Source organism: Rattus norvegicus, chromosome 14, assembly GCF_036323735.1.
Source record: "Rattus norvegicus strain BN/NHsdMcwi chromosome 14, GRCr8, whole genome shotgun sequence".
NCBI classification, from domain to species: Eukaryota; Metazoa; Chordata; class Mammalia; order Rodentia; family Muridae; genus Rattus; species Rattus norvegicus.
In genome coordinates, this window is record NC_086032.1 from 21,251,081 (window position 1) to 21,274,795 (window position 23,715).

At 36.8% G+C, this 23,715-nt stretch overlaps 1 protein-coding gene across 1 annotated transcript; it reads left to right on the plus strand.

The window, feature by feature from the left end:
- The first annotated feature begins 454 nt into the window (after positions 1-454).
- Ugt2b7 (UDP glucuronosyltransferase family 2 member B7) lies at positions 455-23,371 on the plus strand. The gene is made up of 6 exons (NM_173323.2): positions 455-1,196; positions 2,709-2,857; positions 10,978-11,109; positions 12,711-12,798; positions 13,455-13,674; positions 22,767-23,371. Exons 1-6 carry the CDS (start codon positions 473-475, stop codon positions 23,041-23,043), a joined length of 1,590 nt encoding a protein of 529 aa, NP_775445.2. The 5' UTR covers positions 455-472; the 3' UTR covers positions 23,044-23,371.
- Positions 23,372-23,715: the final 344 nt, after the last annotated feature.

Below are 23,715 nucleotides of genomic sequence, written 5' to 3' on the forward strand. Positions count from 1 at the left end.
ATTTCACTCTTGGTGGTCTGTTGGTAGAACGTTTCTAGTTCCTTTGGATACAAATGATGTCTTGTTTTCATAAAATTTATATCACAGTGTTGTGGTTTGTCCATAGAACAGAATTATATTAATTTCATATATAGAGATGGGTATGATGGCTAATTTCAGCTACTAATGGTAATTAAGAAATATGGTATATTGGAGACAATCATTAGGGTCCATCTGTGCAGACTGAACATGCAGTGATCACTTCCTGGTTTATTGTAAAACCTATATCATAAAAGAGAAATTATACACTCGTGTAAACAGAGAGTACTTAATATTTGCTTTATTTTTTCTCTTCAAAAATTAATGGTCGTTCAGTTATCAACTCTGAGCAATGCAAGTTATATTTTAACTTCTTGACTATTGTTTCTTGGATAAAAGCTCAAGCAGTAACAGAAGGGAGCATTCTGTGAACAGAAGGACTTTGATCTTCAGGATGCCTCAGAAGTGGATTTCTGCTCTGCTCCTACTGCAGATAAGTTTCTGCTTCAGATCTGGGAACTGTGGGAAAGTGTTGGTGTGGCCATTGGAATACAGTCACTGGATGAATTTAAAGATAATACTGGATGAACTTGTACAGAGGGGACATGAAGTCACTGTTCTCAGACCTTCATCTTCTGTCTTTCTTGATCCCAAAAAAGCATCTGGTCTTGTATATGAAACATTTCCTACAACTTCCAATAATGATGAAGTAGAAAAGTTTTTTACCCAGTGGGTGAATACGTGGACATATGATGTGCCAAAATATACATGTTTGAGATACTACCCATCTTTGAACAAAATGTTTGGGCAATTTTCTGATTTGTGGTTACAGCTTTGTAGAGAAGTTGTTTCAAACAAACACCTTATGGCAAAACTAAAGGAATCCCAGTTTGATGTGGTCCTTTCAGATGCTGTTGGTCCCTGTGGTGAGCTGATAGCTGAGATACTGCAGTTACCATTTGTGTACAGTCTTCGCTTTGGTATTGGCTATGGAATAGAAAAGTACAGTGCGGGACAACCCTTCCCTCCCTCTTATGTACCTATTATTTTGTCAGGATTAAGTGGTCAAATGACATTCATGGAGAGAGTGGAAAATATGCTATGTTTACTTTATTTTGATTTTTGGTTCGAGTCATTTCCTGCTAAGGATTGGGATCCATTTTTCAGCGAAATTTTAGGTAAGTTATGTGAGCTCATCAGCAGTGTAATGGTCTAACTTTTATTGCTCTTTAAAGTCTTTTTAGGCACAAATTTGTCTGTCATGCTTAAATGATTAAATGAAATACAATATTGTCTAACATTCTCACTAAACACATGAAAGAGCTTCTATTACTGATGAAAACGAGGCAGGTAGCAGCTCTGATCCAGGGCATTTTAGGAAGTAATAAAGTTACAAATGAATGGATACAAGATTTCTCCAAGCAATTTCACATTGATTTTATCATATTTTTATTCATTTTAAAGGATAAGGAACTTCTTTAATGAGCTATAGGAATGTGTGTTTTATTAATACCCATGTTCACATTGTATGTAAGTGAAAATGAAGACAAGATGTCAACATTCACGACTACTTCTATCTCCTACTAATTTATTTAGTGAGACAAGGTCTTTTACTGAATCTGGACCCTAACAATTTGGCAGAGTGGCCTTGTGAATAGCTCCAGGGATCCAATCAACTCTGCTTCAAAAGCAAAGGTGTGCACCCTGTGTGCAGGTTTTAGGAACGTGTACCTAAATGAGCAGCATATTCAGGTCCTGGTGCAGCTGCAGTAAACATTTCACCAGCTGAACAATATCCCATGCTAATCTTGATAAATTTTAAAGAGGAATGTATTTAATAATATCTATGTTGTACAGCATTTGGAAGATTGTTTTATCTTCTTAGAATCTGCTTTTTTTAATTAAAATTTTGATTCATTACTTTCTAAAGTATTCCCTCTTTTAAGACATACTGAGGCTTTAATGATATACTAACCCCTCAAGACACATTATATAGCATCATGTCCAAGTCTTTAATTTAAAGAATTAATCTCCTGAATGGTGGACCCAAATCTATCTGGTTTGTATTGTCTGCAGTTTCAGTTCCCTACTTAGGTAAGAAAGCCACAATTAAGCAAGAACAGAAACTTCAACTCTCATATTTCTGAACACTTTCCAGGTAATATTTGTAAATATTTCTACAAGGAAATGTATATTATTACATTGATAGCATGAAGTAAACGTAGTGTTATGTGCCAGAATTTTTCCAGGCATTACCCTCATCATTCTCTTAGAAAACTGAGAGTCAAGAGATAGCTTGTTTGCTGTAGAAACTCACTTGAATTCATGGTTATGCGGAGGTAGCTTTACTCTAGAGCTACAATGTCCTTTATATTTCCATCTATTCTTCTGATGCCTTAGAGGAGCAAAATACATGGCTGATACATAGAAGCTCAGCAGATTGCATGAAAAGAGGATTGCTGAATTACTGAGGTGACATTAGCATTTCATCTGAGTTTTCTTTTGACAAGCATATATTAAATAAACAAAAATAAATTACACTCTAAATGCATTATATATAAATAAATACAATTTTTTCATAATGTGTTTCTTTGAGTAATATTATTTCAACACTTTTCAGACATGTTATTCACATGACAATACTTTCATTATCATTTTGTTCTTCAACCCCTACTCATCACTCCATTTAGGAAGACCCACTACAATGGTTGACACAATGAAGAAAGCAGAAATATGGCTCATTCGGTCCTACTGGGACTTGGAGTTTCCCCGCCCATCCTTGCCAAACATTGAGTTTGTTGGAGGACTTCACTGCCAACCTGCCAAACCATTACCTAAGGTAAATACATTCTTTGAGTTTTGTTTTATTTTGCTTCATTTCAAATTGTTATACACCATACTTTTACTTTTCCTTCCAGGAGAAATAGTGGTTTGTAGGAAAAAGCATCTGGTCAAATAGATCCCCAACTTAATACGTCCACATATGTATGCATTTCCTTCAATTTATGAAATAACAGGAGGATGATGTGGAAACAGCTTAACTTAATGATCTAAAAATTGATGCTCTTTTGTAGAAACCCTGCAAAACGATTAGTATACACCCAAATAAGTTTTTGACATGCAAAGAAACAACATAAAGTTGTCTCTGCCCAAATCTAAAGAGACCATTGAATAGAAATAACAAAACAAATTCTAAACTCATTTATTTAAAAAACAACACTAAGATATGAAGGAGAAATCAAATATATAAGAAAATAAGCTGCTAGATTATTGAGAGCAAATCTAGGACCCGCAGTATGGTGTGTGCAAAGCAGGGGATTTTGATAAACAGATTGTTCAAAATTTCACAATAAAACACAAAGAAGTGAAATGAGATGTAAGACCATATTTCCTTAAATATTAAAAAAAAACTCTACAAGATACAGTTCCAATTACATTGCACAGGGGCAAGTCAGGAAATAAGGAACCTATAGGAGGCTAATGTTGCAGTCCCAATAGCAAAGAAGACAAATCTAGAATAGAATACTGACAGATCTAAGTACATCTAACCATAGTCTAATACTACCAAGATAATATGGTGTTTGCAAATTGAAGTGAGTAAAAGTAAATACCTCAGGTTTTTAGTGGATAATGCTAAGTTAATACTGAGTATTTCCATCACTGCTATTTTTGTTGTTACTGTTAGACTGTGATAACATTGCTGACAGAAAAAGACATGATAGCAAATGAGATTTGTGGGTTATGACCTCAGAGCTGTCAGAACTCAGCTCAGTTAGTTCTGGTACTAGGTTAGGACAGACCCTGTAGGGGGAAGATGTTTGTACAAGCTTCTATTTGTACCAGGAAGAGACTTAGTTGGATTTCCCCCCAAACAGAAAGGCAATTGCATAATGTAATTAAGTAGACTTTGCCTTTTAAATTTCCAAATTCTTCCCCAAAATGTACCATGACCAGGAACCACAGCATGTACCACTAAGTGTACAGGAGGACACTTGCATTCAACCTAATTGATTTACTAAACCTAGTAAATTTCTTATATTTAAAGAAAACTTAATTTCCTCTTCCTCAATAATAATAATAATTTTAACACTCTTATCATCCTAAATTTAAAAATGCCATTTACATTTACATTTTGAAAAGATCAATGTTGTTGTAAAATTATAAAAAGGGGGCTGTATTTTACCCCACTACGTCCAGCACCATAGTGCTCCAAGACATCTGCTAAAAAAACTTACCAGAAGCACACACCCCAACTTCTTGGTGACCCAGACTAGCTGCTGCATACTCTCTTACACTTAAATCTGCATGTGAAAGAACACACAACACAATAACCTCTGATCTAATAGATAAGATATAATTGCCCACCTTAACATACAAAGCCCTGTACACATCCATCTCTTAAGAATATTCATAACAACCTATAAATACACAGAGTGGAATCTTAACGTTAACCTCCATGTAATTGCCACCATTACTCTTGCTGTCCCCTCCTGTCTCATCCTCCTTTCCATTTCAGTCTCCTCCCATTTCCTCAAACTTTTATCCTGTCCATCCTTCCTTCTCCTCCAATGACAAGCCTCATTCTATCTTGTACCTGCCTCACCTGCAACATCATCCCACATTTCACCCTTTTTTTCTAATTAAAAAAAAACTTTTTTCTCAAATATAAGCTGAGTACAACTATTATCATTTTGTAATTAAAAGCATAAAATATATCTAACACCCAGTCCAATACTTTTTCAGTTAAACAGAACATTAAGTTATCCATTCCAGCTGAAGAAAGGCTTAAAACCTATGTTATATCCTGGCTAGCTTGTATATTATCTGATAACTATCTAATAAAATAGATTTTAAGAGTTAAACAGCCTGATAGGCTATGAGACTATAATCAGTCTTCAACCCCATCAGAAATCTGAGAATGACCAAATATTTATACACATAGTAAGCCTAACATGACTCCCAGAAATGAGAGGTTGTAGAGACAAATCTCTACTAGCACAGACCTCCATTAGCAACATGTGAGTGCAAGTCTTCAGCCTTCTGGCCCCAAATCAACTGACAGACTCTTGAAATGCAGATATTGAACGGCTGATCACCCTGTCTTGGCAGAGTTTAGCAGTCAACTATTCTGCGTAATTTGTCCTTTTCTGGACAGTATCAGTCTATAGATGAAATAGGCAGTTTCTGCCCAGTGCCTGCCTAGCCACAAAGTATTGCCTCACCTGGAGGCAAATACGCTAAATTTGTTCATTAAATCCACCAAAGGGGAACTGTTAGGAGCAGATATGTCTCAAGAAAAGATAAATAATTTTAAATTTCATATTTTGTGAATTTCTGATGTTTTTGAAAAACAGCTATCTATATAAAACAATCTTGATAGCCTAAATATTATCTTGAAACTACACTCAAAACCTCAGAGCCATGAATTTGCTATTTGGCCCTTAAATTGCTTGTGTAATTAACTCAGAAGTTTGTAATGACATCAATAGAAGGATTGGCTCTAAACCTTGTACTTTTAAATTTTTGACAGATAAATTCTATACCAAAGCAAAGATATGATTTTAGCCTAGCTACCAAATGAGATTATGACTATACAACTCAAACTAGCTAATTCCTTCCTGTTAAATTACAACCATTTCTAAATTCCTCATAAAAATAACCTTAGAATAACCTCTTTCTGTCCCCCAAAAGTCCAGGGGATTGGGGCATGACTCTTCTATAACTTCTTCAAGCTGTACATGGGCATTGAGATAACTTTGGGGGAAGGGTAGGAAGAATGAAACAAATGTTGTAGCCTGATGTGTCCTGACTGGACCCAGCCGAAACTCCTTGAAACCAGGATTCTAAGTAGGCACATTCTGCAAAATATAACTCTCGAGATAAAAGTTTAGAATTGGGATGTCTTTTTGGATCCCCGCCCATTTTTGTTTGATTCTCCTGAATCTAGTTTTTCAGGCTGTCTCCCTCTCTCATATCTGATTAGTACGACTCTGTGAGGTTTCCAGAGCCTAATCACACTTTTTAAAAACACAAAGACAAAATATTTCTCACAAAATACTGTGTTCTCTATTTTATAACCAGAAAACCTTGTCTTTTGCACTCTCTCCCAGAGTAATAATATAACCACAAAACTCAAACTCACACCCATCATGAAGATTAAACAATTTTTAAAAAAGGAAGTAAGCTAAACAATAGTGTATGAGCCCGATAGGCTTTTGTACTTTGTCATATCAGGAAATTAAACCAAAATTGCCATGAAGACCACCTTAACAGAATCTGAGCTTCCTGTTATAAATATCAAAAATAAACACAAACCCTTGCTAGCCGGCATCAACAACCATATGGCTAATGGGGTAATTCATAAAACAAACTAAACACCTTCTATCAATTTTAATATCAATAACTTATCAAACAGGAATTTAGCCCAAAATATATCAATTAAGCTCTCTACCCAGAGTCATAGATTTTTATTTAACCTTAAAAACCAAAATATATCGATCTGTTAAGCTCTCTATCCCGAGCCTCAGATTTCTACTTAACCTTAATAACTTGTAAATATCACAATTCTCTACTCGGAGTCAATGACTAATTTTTCCCTAAGTTCCGAACCATGGATCAAAATTCGCATGTGATTTGGGTAATCTCTATACTCTCTTATTTTTAAAAACAAAATTAATCACCTTCTAATAATATCTGTCATTGAGAAGTAGCTTGTCTAAATAGGATTTCAAACCAAAATTCTCATGGAGTTCACATTAGAAGGAATGTGCGTATCCTGAAAGACTCTCTAAACAAATTTCTTTAAAAAGCAGCTTTTAATGTCTAACTCTCTGAGCTGCCATTACTTATCACACAGCCGGAGACGTACTAGGCCTTTTCTTTGTTTAAGGTTCCTGCCCTTGGGTCATTTTATGATTCAATATGGTAATGGTCCCCTCTTATTTAGAAAATAAAACTTTCTTTCATCTCTTAGGATTACTTGTGGATTCTTGCCCATCACACTGGTTTGCAATCTGTTGTTCTAAAATTATAAACAAAAATTGTTTTCTTTTACCCTACTAGGTCCAGTACCACAATGCCCCAAGATATCTGCTAGATATCTTCCCAGAAGCACACATCCCAACTCCATGGTGGCCCAGACTAGCTGCCACACACTCTCTTACATTTAAATCTGCACATGAAAGAACACACAAACAATAACCTCTGATCCAATGATAAAATATAATTGTCCACCTAAACATACAAAGCCCTGTACACATCCATCCATTAAGAATATTCATAAAAACCTGTAAATACACAGAGTGGAATCTTAACGTCAGCCTCCATATTTTCTCCACCTCTACTCTTGCTGTCTCCTCCTGTCTCCTCCTCCTTTCTGTTCCAATCTCCTCTTCCCTCAAAATTTTCTCCCACCCATGCTTCCTTCTTGTCCAATGAAGGACTCATTCTATCTTGTACCTGCCTCACCTGTGGCATCATCACACAGATGAAAAATGTAAACCTAAAATGTATCTGTGTCAAGATTCTTCAATGGTTTTCTAGCTTAAAGAGAAAGGCATTCCTCAATATCATGAATGCTTGCCTTCAATGATATTTAAGAAAAACTCAAACCTTGTCTCTTGCACTCTCTCCCAGAGTAATAATATAACCACAAAACTCAAACTCACACCCATCATGAAGATTAAACAATTTTTAAAAAAGGAAGTAAGCTAAACAATAGTGTATGAGCCCTTGCTTTTAGTCCACCAATTAATGTACTCCTCAGCTGAGATTTCAGATTTTTGTAGTGTAGGAAATAAAAGGTATAGTTATTGATACAGGGTATTTTTGTTTGTCTTTCTTTAACTGTTATTATCTCTCTCATACACAAACACACACACAAACCCACACATATAGCATACCTATATACAGTAAAACATACAATACGATATTCACATCCACTTGCTCTTATTTATAATATGTACAAATTTTAAGGGGCAGATCTCTTGGTATTGGGTACACAGTATAGTGCTCATCTCTGGGGAAGACTGATCATGCTTTTTCTGTCTTATGACAGACTAAAAGAGATCCCTAAAGCTCTTTGTATAAGGTGGTCCCTGGCATCACCTGCCAGAATAACCATAGAAGAATACATATACAACACATGAGCACTTGCTTATAAAAACAGGAATCACATTTAAATTACCCAATCATTACACCATTATATCTGGTATGAAATGAACATCACAGTTGTAAGAAAGAAACAAGATTGCTTTAATGCCCCCCCCCTCTCTCTCTCTCTCTCTCTCTCTCTCTCTCTCTCCCTTCCTCCCTCCCTCCCTCCCTCTTCCCCGCTCTCTTGCCCTCTTCCACTTTGTACTTCTCTCTCCATTCCCCTCCCCCTTCCCTACACATGCTAATGAACAGACTCTATTCCTCTCCTCTTATACTACTCTTCTCTCATTAAACTTCTCCACATGGAATCATGAAACAAAAAGATCATATAATATCATGCTAAAAGAGTTCTTGTAATTTTATATTACTAACAACTATGTAAGAATAAAATATTTCTCATTTTTTCATTTGAAAGTATGTTTGGGCCTATATACCACTGTGTACACATGCAGGGAGAAGGGCTTCATTGCATAGGTATAAATCCATGAGTCTGTTCTGTCTTCCAGCTTGCCATCAACTTTGGCAACAAAAATACTAACAACTGAGCTATCTCACTGGCCACTGAAACAGTCTTTAATGATTACTTTCCAAATAAACTTTGAATGTTAATCTTTTAGGCTATGCACAGTAACTTCCCATGATCAAAAGCCAATTCGATGTGCATACAGGTTTTTGCACATTTTATCCTGTACTTGAAGGATTTCTCAACTTCCATAGAGAAGTGGGTAGTGTTACTAAGATTAGAACAAGGGAAAAAGACAGTGAAAACTGTGTTCAACAATATAATAATCATAATTGGTAATAATAACTGTGATAATTACATTTCATGAACAAGATTTTAACTTAAATTGTGTATTATAAACTTTATTATTCTGTGTTAAAATTTCTCTATTTGGTCTGGAAAGACGACTCAGCAGGCAAAGGACTAGCCTCAAAGCCTGACACCTAAGTTTCATCCAGGGAAATAAACACAAAAGGAGGAAGGACACTGGCAACAGCCCCAGCAGACAGACAGATTTCAGCAGAAGAGATAAGAAACTAGCAGAGGGGATTATGGATGAATGAGTCAGAGACTAGGGATTGAATTATCTTGCATATCTGACTGAGTAGCAACCAAGATGTTTCTTTATTTATACAAATTCCAAAAGGGGGGCAAATTTAATATTTTAAAATGAATACCATTCATAAACATCTTGTCCCTGAACAAGTGTGAAAAGTACAGAGAGAATAAGTATCATCGATCTCAAATCATTTTGGAGTACATGAACATTTATGACATATGACAATGTATTCTCCAGGAAAGAGAAACATCAAACAGATAAGAAATTATCTGAGTCATTCAAAGCGAGTTCCCAAGCCTTGGGAACAAGGTGCAGTGGTTGAACTACAAGTTGTGAGTTGGCCTGGCTTAGAAGTTTGAAAGCTTTGCCAAGCTGCAAATTGACTTGTTCTATTCATTTGTTTTCTAGATAAATGAGCTTACTACGACAGTGGGAGCCAGACTCCTTATAACTGACAAATTCTTATATTTCTTTTATAGCAATTTCATTATATATATATATATATATATATATATATATATATATATATATATATATATATGGTAGCTTTTGGCAAGCTAACCTTGTTACTACATTTTTTTATTTTCTGGGAGCAATGTCTGTAATGGACTACATGGGAGAGGAAGCCTGCATTCTTATCTGTTCAAAAATCTCTTATTTTTAAGTTGTTAAAGGGTAGATGTGCCAAGAGAACTCTAGAGCGATCCAACTTTCTGTGCTGTTCATATTCTCCATGGCAAGAAAGACTCCTGAGTAGGGGTAGATAAGGTTATTCCTGTGAGAAGAGAAATAATTTTCTAGGAAAAAGACATAAATGAATCCTAATGTATAAAGTCCTCCACAAATGTGGCACATAGAGATCAGAAACCCAGGATGAAAACAAGCACAATAGTGAAAACTGTAACTGGCTCAGCTTTGTTCAACTGTGTCAGAGAGCTGTGTTGGCTCCATGAGTCTCTGTTTAACACTACTGAATCTTGCCTTTGTCTTCTGCTATTCTCTTGGTTGTTGTTTATATTCTCTCTCTCTCCCTCCCTCCCTCCCTCCCTCCCTCTCTCATATATATATATATATATATATATATATATATATATATATATATATATTGCTCTCTCAATAAAAGTACATTAGAATTAATATTTTTGCATTCCACATTCCACAATTCCCTGTTTTTGTATTGCTTACCAAATGTTCTTGTGACTCTTGTGACTTCCTTCCTTAAAAAGAAGAAATCAGAGGCGAGAGAGATGACTCAACTATTAAAGATTACTAGCTGCTCTTCCAGAGGACCTGGGTTCAGTTCCCAGCACCCACATGGCAGCTCACAACTGTTATGTGATCAATATGTACAATAATTTTATAAAGTCAGCTTTAGAAAATGATTATAAAAATTGTATAGGTAAATGTCACATCTTGAAACTGTTTTCCTAAATCCTGTAATTCCCTAAATCAACTAGGGTAAAAGATTCATACTGAGTAACTTATATACATATACTTTATTGAATAGTTGTATATCACTGTCATTTGCATTAAATCACCAGTCACAGAAAGATGTGAATATGCATAGTGCTGTTCCCCATGAACACAGAATGACTAAGACAGCAATGACTGTCTTGGATGTGTTTCACCACTGGTACTTATCATTCTTGTAATACTTCATTTTTCTCTTATTTTTTAATAACAAATTCAAGAGTGTTTCATGTGTCGTTGGCTTTTGTCAGTAAAACATTCCCTATATTTAAAGGAAATGGAAGACTTTGCACAGAGCTCAGGAGAACATGGTGTGGTGGTGTTTTCTCTGGGGTCGATGATCAGGAACATAACACAAGAAAGGGCTAACACAATTGCATCAGCCCTGGCACAAATTCCACAAAAGGTAAAATGGCAACCCACTGGGAACCAACTATCTGCTGAGTTTGACAGTGTGGAAAGATCGGATTCAGAGATGTTCCTTTATTCGAAATCAAGTATTATGAATTGCTTTAGCCAGTTTAAAAATAAAATTTAAAATCTGTAGAATGTTTTTTTAATTGATGATGACACTGATATAAACAAGTGATTACAGAGAAGCATGGTGAGCACAGCAATTGTAAGCAAAACTACACAAAATTAACTAAACTCAGTTACTTGCCCTTTTGCTTGAGTCTTGTTTGAATCCATAAATTCAGGAATACATTTATTCAAACAATGTTTGACATAACCATTTTACTAGCAGATTGTGGTTGGGGAATATGTAGTATAACATATAGACTTCCCAGGTTACCCCCAATATTTAAAAAAAATCTAGAATTACTTAGTTACCATTCAGGAAACATTTTGGATCAAGCGGGCCAGGGTTCACCATCACAGTTCCTTTATTCCATGTTTGTTAAGAGAAACAAGGCCAGGCCTTCTAAAGAGGAACCTACCAAAGTCTGACACAGGAAGATGTAAAAGAGAAGTTAGAGTGATCCCTGACGTTATGGTTAACCAACCATACATGATCAAACATCATCCATGGGACTATGGATCTAACATTTTAGAGTAAAATGCCTCCCATTTAGGAAGGTATGGAGAAATAAAAAAGAGTCCAGTAGAAATGAGCTTTGTAGCAGAAAATGACCTTCTGGTTCTCTTTTCATAAGGTATATGAAGCTAATTTACCACAGCTGAACTTTTCTACTGCATTAAGTCACCTATAATGACCCATGTTTATTTTTACTGAGGTCCCAAAGTTAAGTTTAAAAATCTCACAGGAAACATATAGTAAACATGTAAATGAAGCTCCAATTGTGAAGGTTGTTTAGGATTTCAAAAATCAGTCCAGATTGTATGTGTGATACAATCAAGAATGTGGTACTTTCTATGCAGTAGAAATGCTGTGACAGCCACCAAATGATGCCAATCATAAAGATGAATGTGGACAAGAGTGACAAAGTCATGGCCAGGTTAATGGCCAGTGTAAATACCTACAATCTGTGAGGTCATTCACAGGATGATAAAGACAGACAACTCCATTGTCTGATTTGCCATCATGGCAACATTCCAGAAACTTCTAAATCGAGAGATTAGGGGATATGGAATACTTGCCAAAATTCACAACAAGTAATAATCTTAAGTGCTAAACTCTTTGAAAATAACTCAGAACAAGGGCATATAAACTCTGGGGTTATTTTATTCTGGCATGAATTAATAATGGAAATTAGGAGTATTATTGCAAGTAAACAAACTTTTTTAAATACAATAATATTTCATTGACTGTCTCATGTGTGCACATAACTACACATGGCAAATCATGATTACATTCAACCTGAATAAACATACATTGAAACATGGAGACAGTCTATATATCAGGTTTTTGATAGTTCTTAATGACTCCATCCCTGATTTCCACACCTATGCTATAATAGGCATTTTAAGTTAGGCTGTGTATAACTTTTAAAATAGTCTGTTTTAAATTTTTAATCCTTACATAAATTTTTGTCTGACATCTAACAGGTTTTTTGGAGATTTGAGGGCAAGAAACCAGACACCTTAGGACCCAATACTCGGGTGTTCAAGTGGATACCCCAGAATGACCTTCTTGGTAAGACTGAGAATCAAGTACTGAAAACACAAATCACAAAATCAATTGACTCATAGGGACTCAGAGACTGAACTAATAGTCAGGGAGCATGCATGGGTTTCACCCCAGCCCTCTGAATATGTTATAGTTGTGAAACTTTATTTTGAGGGACTCCTAACAGGAACCAGGGGCTGTTTGTCTCTAGAAACATTATATAGTAATTCCAATACTATGAAAATCCTTAGAGAAGAGGTGTCCAAATTAGTTTCATCTCAATTCTTTCAGACCTTTTCTCTCAAGTATATTATGTCTGAAACAAGTTAGAACAAACATAGGGTATTCCCAGACATTCATTTCCTCCATCCAATATGTAGTTTGTGTGTTCAACTGATAATCACTTTTCATCACAAACTATACACCAGGACATGTACCATATCTGTCATTCATTTCTCAACTACTTCTTCCCTATGCCTTAGCACCACAATAAAGAAAATGTAAGGTACAGATATCTCACTCTTCTATGCCCTTAGGTACTTCTTACTCTGAGATATTAAAGCAATTTAGGTAATTCAATTTAATTTTTATATTAAAAATACCATGCCTCTTTGATTACTTTATAACACACTTATATTTAAGACTTCAAATGAGTGTATTTTCTGATGTTCTTCTGATCCTAGGTCATCCAAAAACTAAGGCTTTTGTAACTCATGGTGGAGCCAATGGCATCTATGAGTCAATCCATCATGGGATCCCCATGGTTGGCATCCCTTTATTTGCAGAACAACGTGATAACGTTGCTCACATGGTAGCCAAAGGAGCAGCTGTTTCTCTAGATTTTCATACAATGTCCAGTTCAGATTTGCTCAACGCACTGAAGGCAGTCATCAATAAACCCTCGTGAGTATAACAGTGTATTTATTTATGTGAATTGTATTGGAACCCAGGACTCTACACATGCATGCTGAGCAAGTATTGTATCACTGTGCTATATCATGGGATGATTTATTATAGATAATTTCTCATGGGAAGATTTAGGGAGCAGCAATTAACCTGAATAAATAGCTAATGGTGAGGGCAAAAAGCTATGTTAGACAGCAAGAGATTGTCAATGTGTTTTTTTTCTCTTCATTATTTTTGTTTTAGAGTCTGAATTTAACTTGGCATATTACTCTTTCATCCTGCAAAGCACAGGAATAACAAAATTGTTCCTATACCCCAGACCAAAGTGCTATTCAATTGTTTTACTAAAAAAATTAACAAAGATTTAGGCTAATTCAGATTACTTAAATAGCCATACACACACACACATACACACACACACACACACACACACACACACACACACACACACACAAAGAATCACTGAGGCTCATAACAGGTGAACTTTGAAGAAGCAATAGGCATGTAGTGAAGTAATAATAACAAAATGTAACTTTTATTAAAGCTGGAATTCTCACCATGAGAAATTGCTAGATTTTAATTTTAGAGTATAGTTTTTTTTAACAATCTATTCCGTTTTATTACATTTTTTCCAATTTATTGCATTTTCTAAACTGTGTGTAATTACAGAAACCTCTAGCTACGCCCCAAAGAAACCCATACTCTCAAGCAGTCACTCCCCTTCTCCTCCAGGCCCTGGAAATCATTAATCTGCTTTCTTTCCTCTGTGATTTGCCTACTGCGAACATGTCACAAAAACCATAGATAGGACTTTTACTCCTTTTTTTTTACTTACTTTATCTTTCTTTCTTTTTATTTTTTTTCTTTCTTTTTTTTTATTAACTTGAGTATTTTTTATATACATTTCGAGTGTTATTCCCTTTCCCGGTTTCCGGGCAAACATCCCCCTCCCTCCTCCCCTTACTTATGGGTGTTCCCCTCCCAACCCTCCCCCCCATTGCCGCCCTCCCCCCCACAGTCTAGTTCACTGGGGGTTCAGTCTTGGCAGGACCCAGGGCTTCCCCTTCCACTGGTGCTCTTACTAGGATATTCATTGCTACCTATGAGGTCAGAGTCCAGGGTCAGTCCATGTATAGTCTTTAGGTAGTGGCTTAGTCCCTGGAAGCTCTGGTTGCTTGGCATTGTTGTACATATGGGGTCTCGAGCCCCTTCAAGCTCTTCCAGTTCTTTCTCTGATTCCTTCAACGGGGGTCCTATTCTCAGTTCAGTGGTTTGCTGCTGGCATTCGCCTCTGTATTTGCTGTATTCTGGCTGTGTCTCTCAGGAGCGATCTACATCCAGCTCCTGTCGGTCTGCACTTCTTTGCTTCATCCATCTTGTCTAATTGGGGGGCTGTATATGTATGGGCCACATGTGGGGCAGGCTCTGAATGGGTGTTCCTTCAGTCTCTGTTTTAATCTTTGCATCTCCCTTCCATGCCAAGGGTATTCTTTTTCCTCATTTAAAGAAGGAGTGAAGCATTCACATTTTGATCATCCGTCTTGAGTTTCATTTGTTCTAGGGATCTAGGGTGATTCAAGCATTTGGGCTAATAGCAACTTATCAAGGAGTGCATACCATGTATGTCTTTCTGTGATTGGGTTAGCTTACTCAGGATGATATTTTCAAGTTCCAAACATTTGCCTACGAATTTCATAAAGTCGTTGTTTTTGATAGCTGAGTATTATTCCATTGTGTAGATGTACCACATTTTCTGTATTCATTCCTCTGTTGAAGGGCATCTGGGTTCTTTCCAGTTTCTGGCTATTATAAATAAGGCTGCGATGAACATAGTGGAGCACGTGTCTCCTTTATATTTTGAGGCATCTTTTGGGTATATGCCCAAGAGAGGTATAGCTGGATCCTCAGGCAGTTCAATGTCCAATTGTCTGAGGAACCTCCAGACTGATTTCCAGAATGGTTTTACCAGTCTGCAATCCCACCAACAATGGAGGAGTGTTCCTCTTCCTCCACATCCTCGCCAGCATCTGCTGTCACCTGAGTTTTTTATCTTAGCCATTCTCACTGGTGTGAGGTGAAATCTCAGGGTTGTTTTGATTTGCATTTCCCTTATGACTAAAGATGTTGAACATTTCTTTAGGTGTTTCTCAGCCATTCAGCATTCTTCAGCTGTGAATTCTTTGTTTAGCTCTGAACCCCATTTTTAATAGGGTTATTTGTTTCCCTGCGGTCTAACTTCTTGAGTTCTTTTTACATTTTCGTTATAAGGCCTCTATCTGTTGTAGGATTGGTAAAGATCTTTTCACAATCTGTTGGTTGCCGTTTTGTCCTAACCACAGTGTCCTCTGCCTTACAGAAGCTTTGCAGTTTTATGAGATCCCATTTGTCGATTCTTGATCTTAGAGCGTAAGACATTGGTGTTTTATTCAGGAAATTTTTTCCAGTGCCCATGTGTTCCAGATGCTTCCCTAGTTTTTCTTCTATTAGTTTGAGTGTGTCTGGTTTGATGTGGAGGTCCTTGATCCACTTGGACTTAAGCTTTGTACAGGGTGATAAGCATGGATCGATCTGCATTCTTCTACATGTTGCCCTCCAGTTGAACCAGCACCATTTGCTGAAAATGCTATCTTTTTTCCATTGGATGGTTTTGGCTCCTTTGTCAAAAATCAAGTGACCATAAGTGTGTGGGTTCATTTCTGGGTCTTCAATTCTATTCCATTGCAGTTTTTTTCACTATTGCTCTGTAATACTGCTTGAGTTCAGGGATAGTGATTCCCCCTGAAGTCCTTTTGTTGTTGAGGATAGCTTTAGCTATCCTGGGTTTTTTGTTATTCCAGATGAATTTGCCTGCCTGTCTAACTCTTTGAAGAATTGGATTGGTATTTTGATGGGGATTGCATTGAATCTGTAGATTGCTTTTGGTAAAATGGCCATTTTTACTATATTAATCCTGCCAATCCATGAGCATGGGAGATCTTTCCATCTTCTGAGGTCTTCTTCAATTTCTTTCCTCAGTGTCTTGAAGTTCTTATTGTACAGATCTTTTACTTGTTTGGTTAAAGTCACACCGAGGTACTTTATATTATTTGGGTCTATTATGAAGGGTGTCGTTTCCCTAATTTCTTTCTCGGCTTGTTTCTCTTTTGTATAGAGGAAGGCAACTGATTTATTTGAGTTAATTTTATACCCAGCCACTTTGCTGAAGTTGTTTATCAGGTTTAGTAGTTCTCTGGTGGAACTTTTGGGATCACTTAAATATACTATCATATCATCTGCAAATAGTGATATTTTGACCTCTTCTTTTCCGATCTGTATCCCCTTGATCTCCTTTTGTTGTCTGATTGCTCTGGTAAGAATTTCAAGAACTATATTGAATAAGTAGGGAGAGAGTGGGCAGCCTTGTCTAGTCCCTGATTTTAGTGGGATTGCTTCAATTTTCTCTCCATTTAGTTTAATGTTAGCAACTGGTTTGCTGTATATGGCTTTTACTATTTTGAGGTATGGGCCTTGAATTCCTATTCTTTCCAGGACTTTTATCATGAAGGGGTGTTGAATTTTGTCAAATGCTTTCTCAGCATCTAATGAAATGATCATGTGGTTCTGTTCTTTCAGTTTGTTTATATAATGGATCACGTTGATGGTTTTCCGTATATTAAACCATCCCTGCATGCCTGGGATGAAGCCTACTTGATCATGGTGGATGATTGTTTTGATGTGCTCTTGAATTCGGGTTGCCAGAATTTTATTGAGTATTTTTGCGTCGATATTCATAAGGGAAATTGGTCTGAAGTTCTCTTTCTTTGTTGTGTCTTTGTGTGGTTTACGTATAAGAGTAATTATGGCTTCGTAGAAGGTATTTGGTAGTGATCCATCTGTTTCAATTTTGTGGAATAGTTTGGATAATATTGGTATGAGGTCTTCTATGAAGGTTTGATAGAATTCTGCACTAAACCCGTCTGGACCTGGGCTCTTTTTGGTTGGGAGACCTTTAATGACTGCTTCTATTTCCTTAGGAGTTATGGGGTTGTTTAACTGGTTTATCTGTTCCTGATTTAACTTCGATACCTGGTATCTGTCTAGGAAATTGTCCATTTCCTGAACATTTTCAAGTTTTGTTGAATATAGGTTTTTATAGTAAGATCTGATGATTTTTTGAATTTCCTCTGAATCTGTAGTTATGTCTCCCTTTTCATTTCTGATTTTGTTAATTTGGACGCACTCTCTGTGTCCTCTCCTTAGTCTGGCTAAGGGTTTATCTATCTTGTTGATTTTCTCAAAGAACCAACTTTTGGTTCTGTTGATTCTTTCTATGGTCCTTTTTGTTTCTACTTGGTTGATTTCAGCTCTGAGTTTGATTATTTCCTGCCTTCTACTCCTCCTGGGTGTATTTGATTCTTTTTGTTCTAGAGCTTTTAGGTGTGCTGTCAAGCTGCTGACATATGCTCTTTCCTGTTTCTTTCTGCAGGCACTCAGCGCTATGAGTTTTCCTCTTAGCACAGCTTTCATTGTGTCCCATAAGTTTGGGTATGTTGTACCTTCATTTTCATTAAATTCTAAAAAATTTTTAATTTCTTTCTTTATTTCTTCCTTGACTAGGTTATCATTGAGTAGAGCATTGTTCAATTTCCAAGTGTATGTGGGCATTCTTCCTTGATTGTTATTGAAGACCAGTTTTAGGCCGTGGTGGTCCGATAGCACGCATGGCATTATTTCTATCTTTCTGTACCTGTTGAGGCCCGTTTTTTGACCAATTTAATGGTCAATTTTGGAGAAAGTACCATGAGGAACTGAGAAGAAGATATAACCTTTTACTTTAGGATAGAATGTTCTATAAATATCCGTTAAGTCCATTTTGCTTATGACTTCTCTTAGTCTGTCTACATCTCTGTTTAATTTCTGTTTCCATGATCTGTCCGTTGATGAGAGTGGGGTGTTGAAATCTCCCACAATTATTGTGTTAGGTGCAATGTGTGTTTTGAGCTTTATTAAGGTTTCTTTTACGTATGTAGGTGCCCTTGTATTGGGGGCATAGATATTTAGGAATGAGAGTTCATCTTGGTGGATTTTTCCTTTGATGAATATGAAGTGTCCTTCCTTATCTTTTTTGATGACTTTTAGTTGAAAATTGATTTTATTTGATATTAGAATGGCTACTCCAGCTTGCTTCTTCTGACCATTTGCTTGGAAAGGTGTTTTCCAGCCTTTCACTCTGAGGTAGTGTCTGTCTTTGTCTCTGAGGTGTGTTTCCTGTAGGCAGCAGAATGCAGGGTCCTCATTGCGTATCCAGTTTGTTAATCTCTGTCTTTTTATTGGGGAGTTGAGGCCATTGATGTTGAGAGATATTAAGGAATAGTGATTATTGCTTCCCGTTATATTCATATTTGGATGTGAGGTTATGTTTTTGTGCTTTCATTCTCTTTGTTTTGTTGCCAAGATGATTAGTTTCTTGCTTCTTCTAGGGTATAGCTTGCCTCCTTATGTTGGGCTTTACCATTTATTATCCTTTGTAGTGCTGGATTTGTAGGAAGATATTGTGTAAATTTGGTTTTGTCATGGAATATCTTGGTTTCTCCATCTATTTTAATTGAGAGTTTTGCAGGATACAGTAACCTGGGCTGGCATTTGTGTTCTCCTAGGGTCTGTATGACATCAGTCCAGGATCTTCTGGCCTTCATAGTTTCTGGCGAGAAGTCTGGTGTGATTCTGATAGGTCTGCCTTTATATGTTACTTGACCTTTTTCCCTTACTGCTTTTAATATTCTTTCTTTATTTTGTGCGTTTGGTGTTTTGACTATTATGTGACGGGAGGTGTTTCTTTTCTGGTCCAATCTATTTGGAGTTCTGTAGGCTTCTTGTATGTCTATGGGTATCTCTTTTTTTAGGTTAGGGAAGTTTTCTTCTATGATTTTGTTGAAGATATTTACTGGTCCTTTGAGCTGGGAGTCTTCACCTTCTTCTATACCTATTATCCTTAGGTTTGATCTTCTCATTGAGTCCTGGATTTCCTGTATGTTTTGGACCAGTAGCTTTTTCCACTTTACATTATCTTTGACAGTTGAGTCAATGATTTCTATGGAATCTTCTGCTCCTGAGATTCTCTCTTCCATCTCCTGTATTCTGTTGGTGAAGCTCGTATCTACAGCTCCTTGTCTCTTCTTTTGGTTTTCTATATCCAGGGTTATTTCCATGTGTTCTTTCTTGATTGCTTCTATTTCCATTTTTAATTCCTTTAACTTTTTGATTGTGTTTTCCTGGAATTCTTTCAGGGATTTTTGCGATTCCTCTCTGTAGGCTTCTACTTGTTCTCTAAGGGAGTTCTTCACGTCTTTCTTGAAGTCCTCCATCATCATGATCAAATATGATTTTGAAACTAGATCTTGCTTTTCTGGTGTGTTTGGATATTTCATGTTTGTTTTGGTGGGAGAATTGGGCTCCGATGATGCCATGTAGTCTTGGTTTCTGTTGCTTGGGTTCCTGCGCTTGCCTCTCACCATCAGATTATCTCTAGTGTTACTTTGTTCTGCTATTTCTGACAGTGGCTAGACTGTCCTATAAGCCTGTGTGTCAGGAGTGCTGTAGACCTGTTTTCCTCTCTTTCAGTCAGTTATGGGGACAGAGTGTTCTGCTTTCGGGCGTGTTGTTTTTCCTCTCTACAGGTCTTCAGCTGTTCCTGTGGGCCTGTGTCTTGAGTTCACCAGGCAGGTCACTTGCAGCAGAAACGTTGGTCTTCCTGTGGTCCTGAGGCTCAAGTTCGCTCGCGGGGTGCTGCCCGCGGGCTCTCTGCAGTGGCAGCAACCAGGAAGACCTGCGCCGCCCCTTCCGGGAGCTTCAGTGCATCAGGGTTCCAGATGGCCTTTGGTGTTTTCCTCTGGCGTCCGAGATGTGTGTGCAGAGAGCAGTCTCTTCTGGTTTCCCAGGCTTGTCTGCCTCTCTGAAGGTTTAGCTCTCCCTCCCACGGGATTTCGGTGCAGAGAATTGTTTATCCGGTCTGTTTCCTTCAGGTTCCGGTGGTGTCTCAGGCAGGGGTCCTGCCGCTCCTGGCCCCTCCCCCACGGGAGTCCAGAGGCCTTATACAGTTTCCTCTTGGGCCAGGAATGTGGGCAGGGGTGGGCAGTGTTGGTGGTCTCTTCCACTCTGCAGCCTCAGGAGTGCCCACCTGACCAGGCAGTTGGGTCTCTCTCTCACGGGGTCTGGGAGCAGAGAGGGTAAATATAGTTTTAATGTCAAAATGTCTGCTGATAGTTGAAGTTGTAGTGTAGTGTAGTAGTTGAAGATACCCACCATTTTTCTTTTTCTTTAAAAGTCTCCTCAATTTTGCTTTTGTTAACCAGGAAGTTAACATTATCTCTAATTCTAATTATATTAAATGCTTCCAATTTTGCCTTTGATTCCATTACCAATCTGTGCTAAAGAATAAAGCTTTTGATTTTTACTCAATTAATAGCATTGGCAAAATACGATTCTACAAATAAATAGTGCACATTCTTAGATTTTTAAGTTTTGTTTGCCTTTTGGGAAAGATTGTAAATTCTTTAAAAATCTCTGAAAGAAAGAATGTAGCATATTGCTGTTTAATTATCAAGTAATCACAATAATGATTTACTTTCCAAATTACTTTAGAACATGCATTTAGCTAAATTATGCTTCCTTGTCATATAATTCCCTTCATCACAAATATGTATATACCATGCATAAAAATACAAATATTTGTTTGTAAGTACAGTATTGATAAATGATTAATAGGAAAATTTTAAAGCAAGTTAACTCAATTTAAGTATATTTTAATCATTCCAATATGTACTTCCTGAAACAAAATTTTTATACCTTTTGGAAAATATTTTTTTCTTTTTTTATTGGTTATTGTATTTGTTTACATTTCAAATTTTGTTCCCTTTCCTGGTGTCCCCTCTGCAAGCCTCCATCGATCCCCTTTTTACCTTTACGGTCGAATGTAAAACTCTTGTAGATATATTTGTCTACTTTTCTAACATTTAATAGACATGATGATGGCATTGGAAAATGGTGATTATTTCTTAAATAAGCAGTACATTTTGAAGGCTTATGATACAATGAATTTGTCTTCATTTAATTATACAATATCCTTGTCATAGGGTCCTCAACTCCTGTATAACAATATGTTACTACTGTTGCTTCTGTCTCAAATTACAGTGTCTTCACTCTGGGTATTTTATGGCTGCCTTTCTTGACAATATTATAAATAGCAAGAAGGGAAGTTGAACCTATTACCACTGGTTCTGTGTTATGATACAGTACACTAAGCTTTATACTTGATGAGCAATGTCTATAAACACCTTTCCCATATCTACTAGTGTGCTGTCATTTCAACATATAATCAAATAACTCTTCAATGTTTCAATGTAAAATATTAAGCATTCTCAATATTAAAAATCATTACACATAAAAGTACAAACTCTAACACCAAGAATTTACTCTATTTCCACTTAACAGCAAGACTAACATTATGTATTCCAAGAGCCAAAATATTTTTAGTAGTAAAAGAAAATGTAGTTTTATTAATTATATTGAACAATTTACAGCTAGTAGGATATGTTTATAAAAGGACAAAAATTTCAGCAAAGGAATTACTCTGCATACCTCTACCTATAATCAATAAACACTGATAACTTATTGGTACAAATTCCTCATGAATTATGACAACTTATCAGCTTTGTCCAGATATGGATAACAGTGAAAATTGCATGTATTTGCCATGCATTTCTAAATTGTTCTACTACCCTGAACTCTTTACACAAGCTGCACTAGCAATTGCTTTATACTCTAAACCGTGAAACAAGCTCATTTTGATTTTGTTTTGATTTTGGGCCTTAACTGATTCCAATCTCTTATTTATGAATATTTGTTTTTTTACTAGCATTTCTCTTTATATATTTAAGCCTCTGTTGAAGAAGTTCTAGCTTATGCACTACATAATACGATCTTGATGGTGATAGGTGACTACAATCATTTTCCTTATGCTTTCATGTAATCATCTTTATGCTACACATAACTTTATACACATATTTTTCACGTTCATTCTGTAAGTTAATGTCCATTTTATTTTCCTTTAGCTATAAAAAGAAAGTGATGTGGTTGTCAGCCATTCACCATGACCAGCCTCTGAAGCCTCTGGACAGAGCAGTCTTCTGGATTGAGTTTGTCATGCGTCACAAAGGGGCCAAGCATCTGAGACCACTTGCACATAACCTTGCCTGGTATCAGTACCACTCTCTGGATGTGATTGGATTCCTGCTTGCCTGTGTGCTGGCCATTGTTTTACTTGCTGTAAAATGCTGTCTGTTTCTTTACCGATTTTTTGTAAAGGTGGCAAAGAATAAAAGGGACTAGGGTTCTTTAAGAAGGAAGGCTGTGATCTGTGGTCGTGATGGGCATGACTACTCCCTTTATTGCTGGAACTATATATCAGATGCTCCTTGTTTTAGAAGACATTGAGCTAATTGATTTATCTATAGATGTTACACTATAAGTTAAGAAAGTAACCATTTTAAATCTTTATTTTCTCAAATAAATTGTTTTCATATTGATTCATCGATGTGATAGTGCTGAGGATAATGATAATCCCTGAAACACCAACTTGCTTATGGGCAAAGAATAGGAAGCCTAAACTTTTTACTGTGAATTTTCAGATATTTATAAAATAAAATTGAATAAAATTAACTATTTTCAAAAAGAAAAAGGAACATGATCCATTTCTAAAGTGATAAGGCAAAATAAATAAATAGACAGGCATATAGATGGATAGGTGGATAGACATACAGACAGACAGACAGACAGATGCTGGGGACAACATACGATGACAGGGACTGCCAGCAGTAGGCCGGGATGGAGACATTTCAGAAGCCCGCGGCAGCTCCTTGTAAATTAGGGTGCCATCTGGGACCCTGAGAAGTAGGAGATGCAACCCTCCATCTGAAATAAGAGGCTGCCTGATCCTACTGGCCAGGATGGAGATATCTCAGTAGCCCACAGCAGCTCTTTGTAAAACCTGGTGGGTCCCAT

Bases quoted from the DNA above. Each gene is read 5' to 3' on its own strand.
- Ugt2b7 (NM_173323.2), top strand. From the start codon at position 473: ATGCCTCAGAAGTGGATTTCTGCTCTGCTCCTACTGCAGATAAGTTTC. The intron at 1,197-2,708 runs GTAAGTTATGTG...CACTCCATTTAG, and splicing joins ATTTTTCAGCGAAATTTTAG to GAAGACCCACTACAATGGTT. The intron at 13,675-22,766 runs GTGAGTATAACA...ATTTTCCTTTAG, and splicing joins GCAGTCATCAATAAACCCTC to CTATAAAAAGAAAGTGATGT.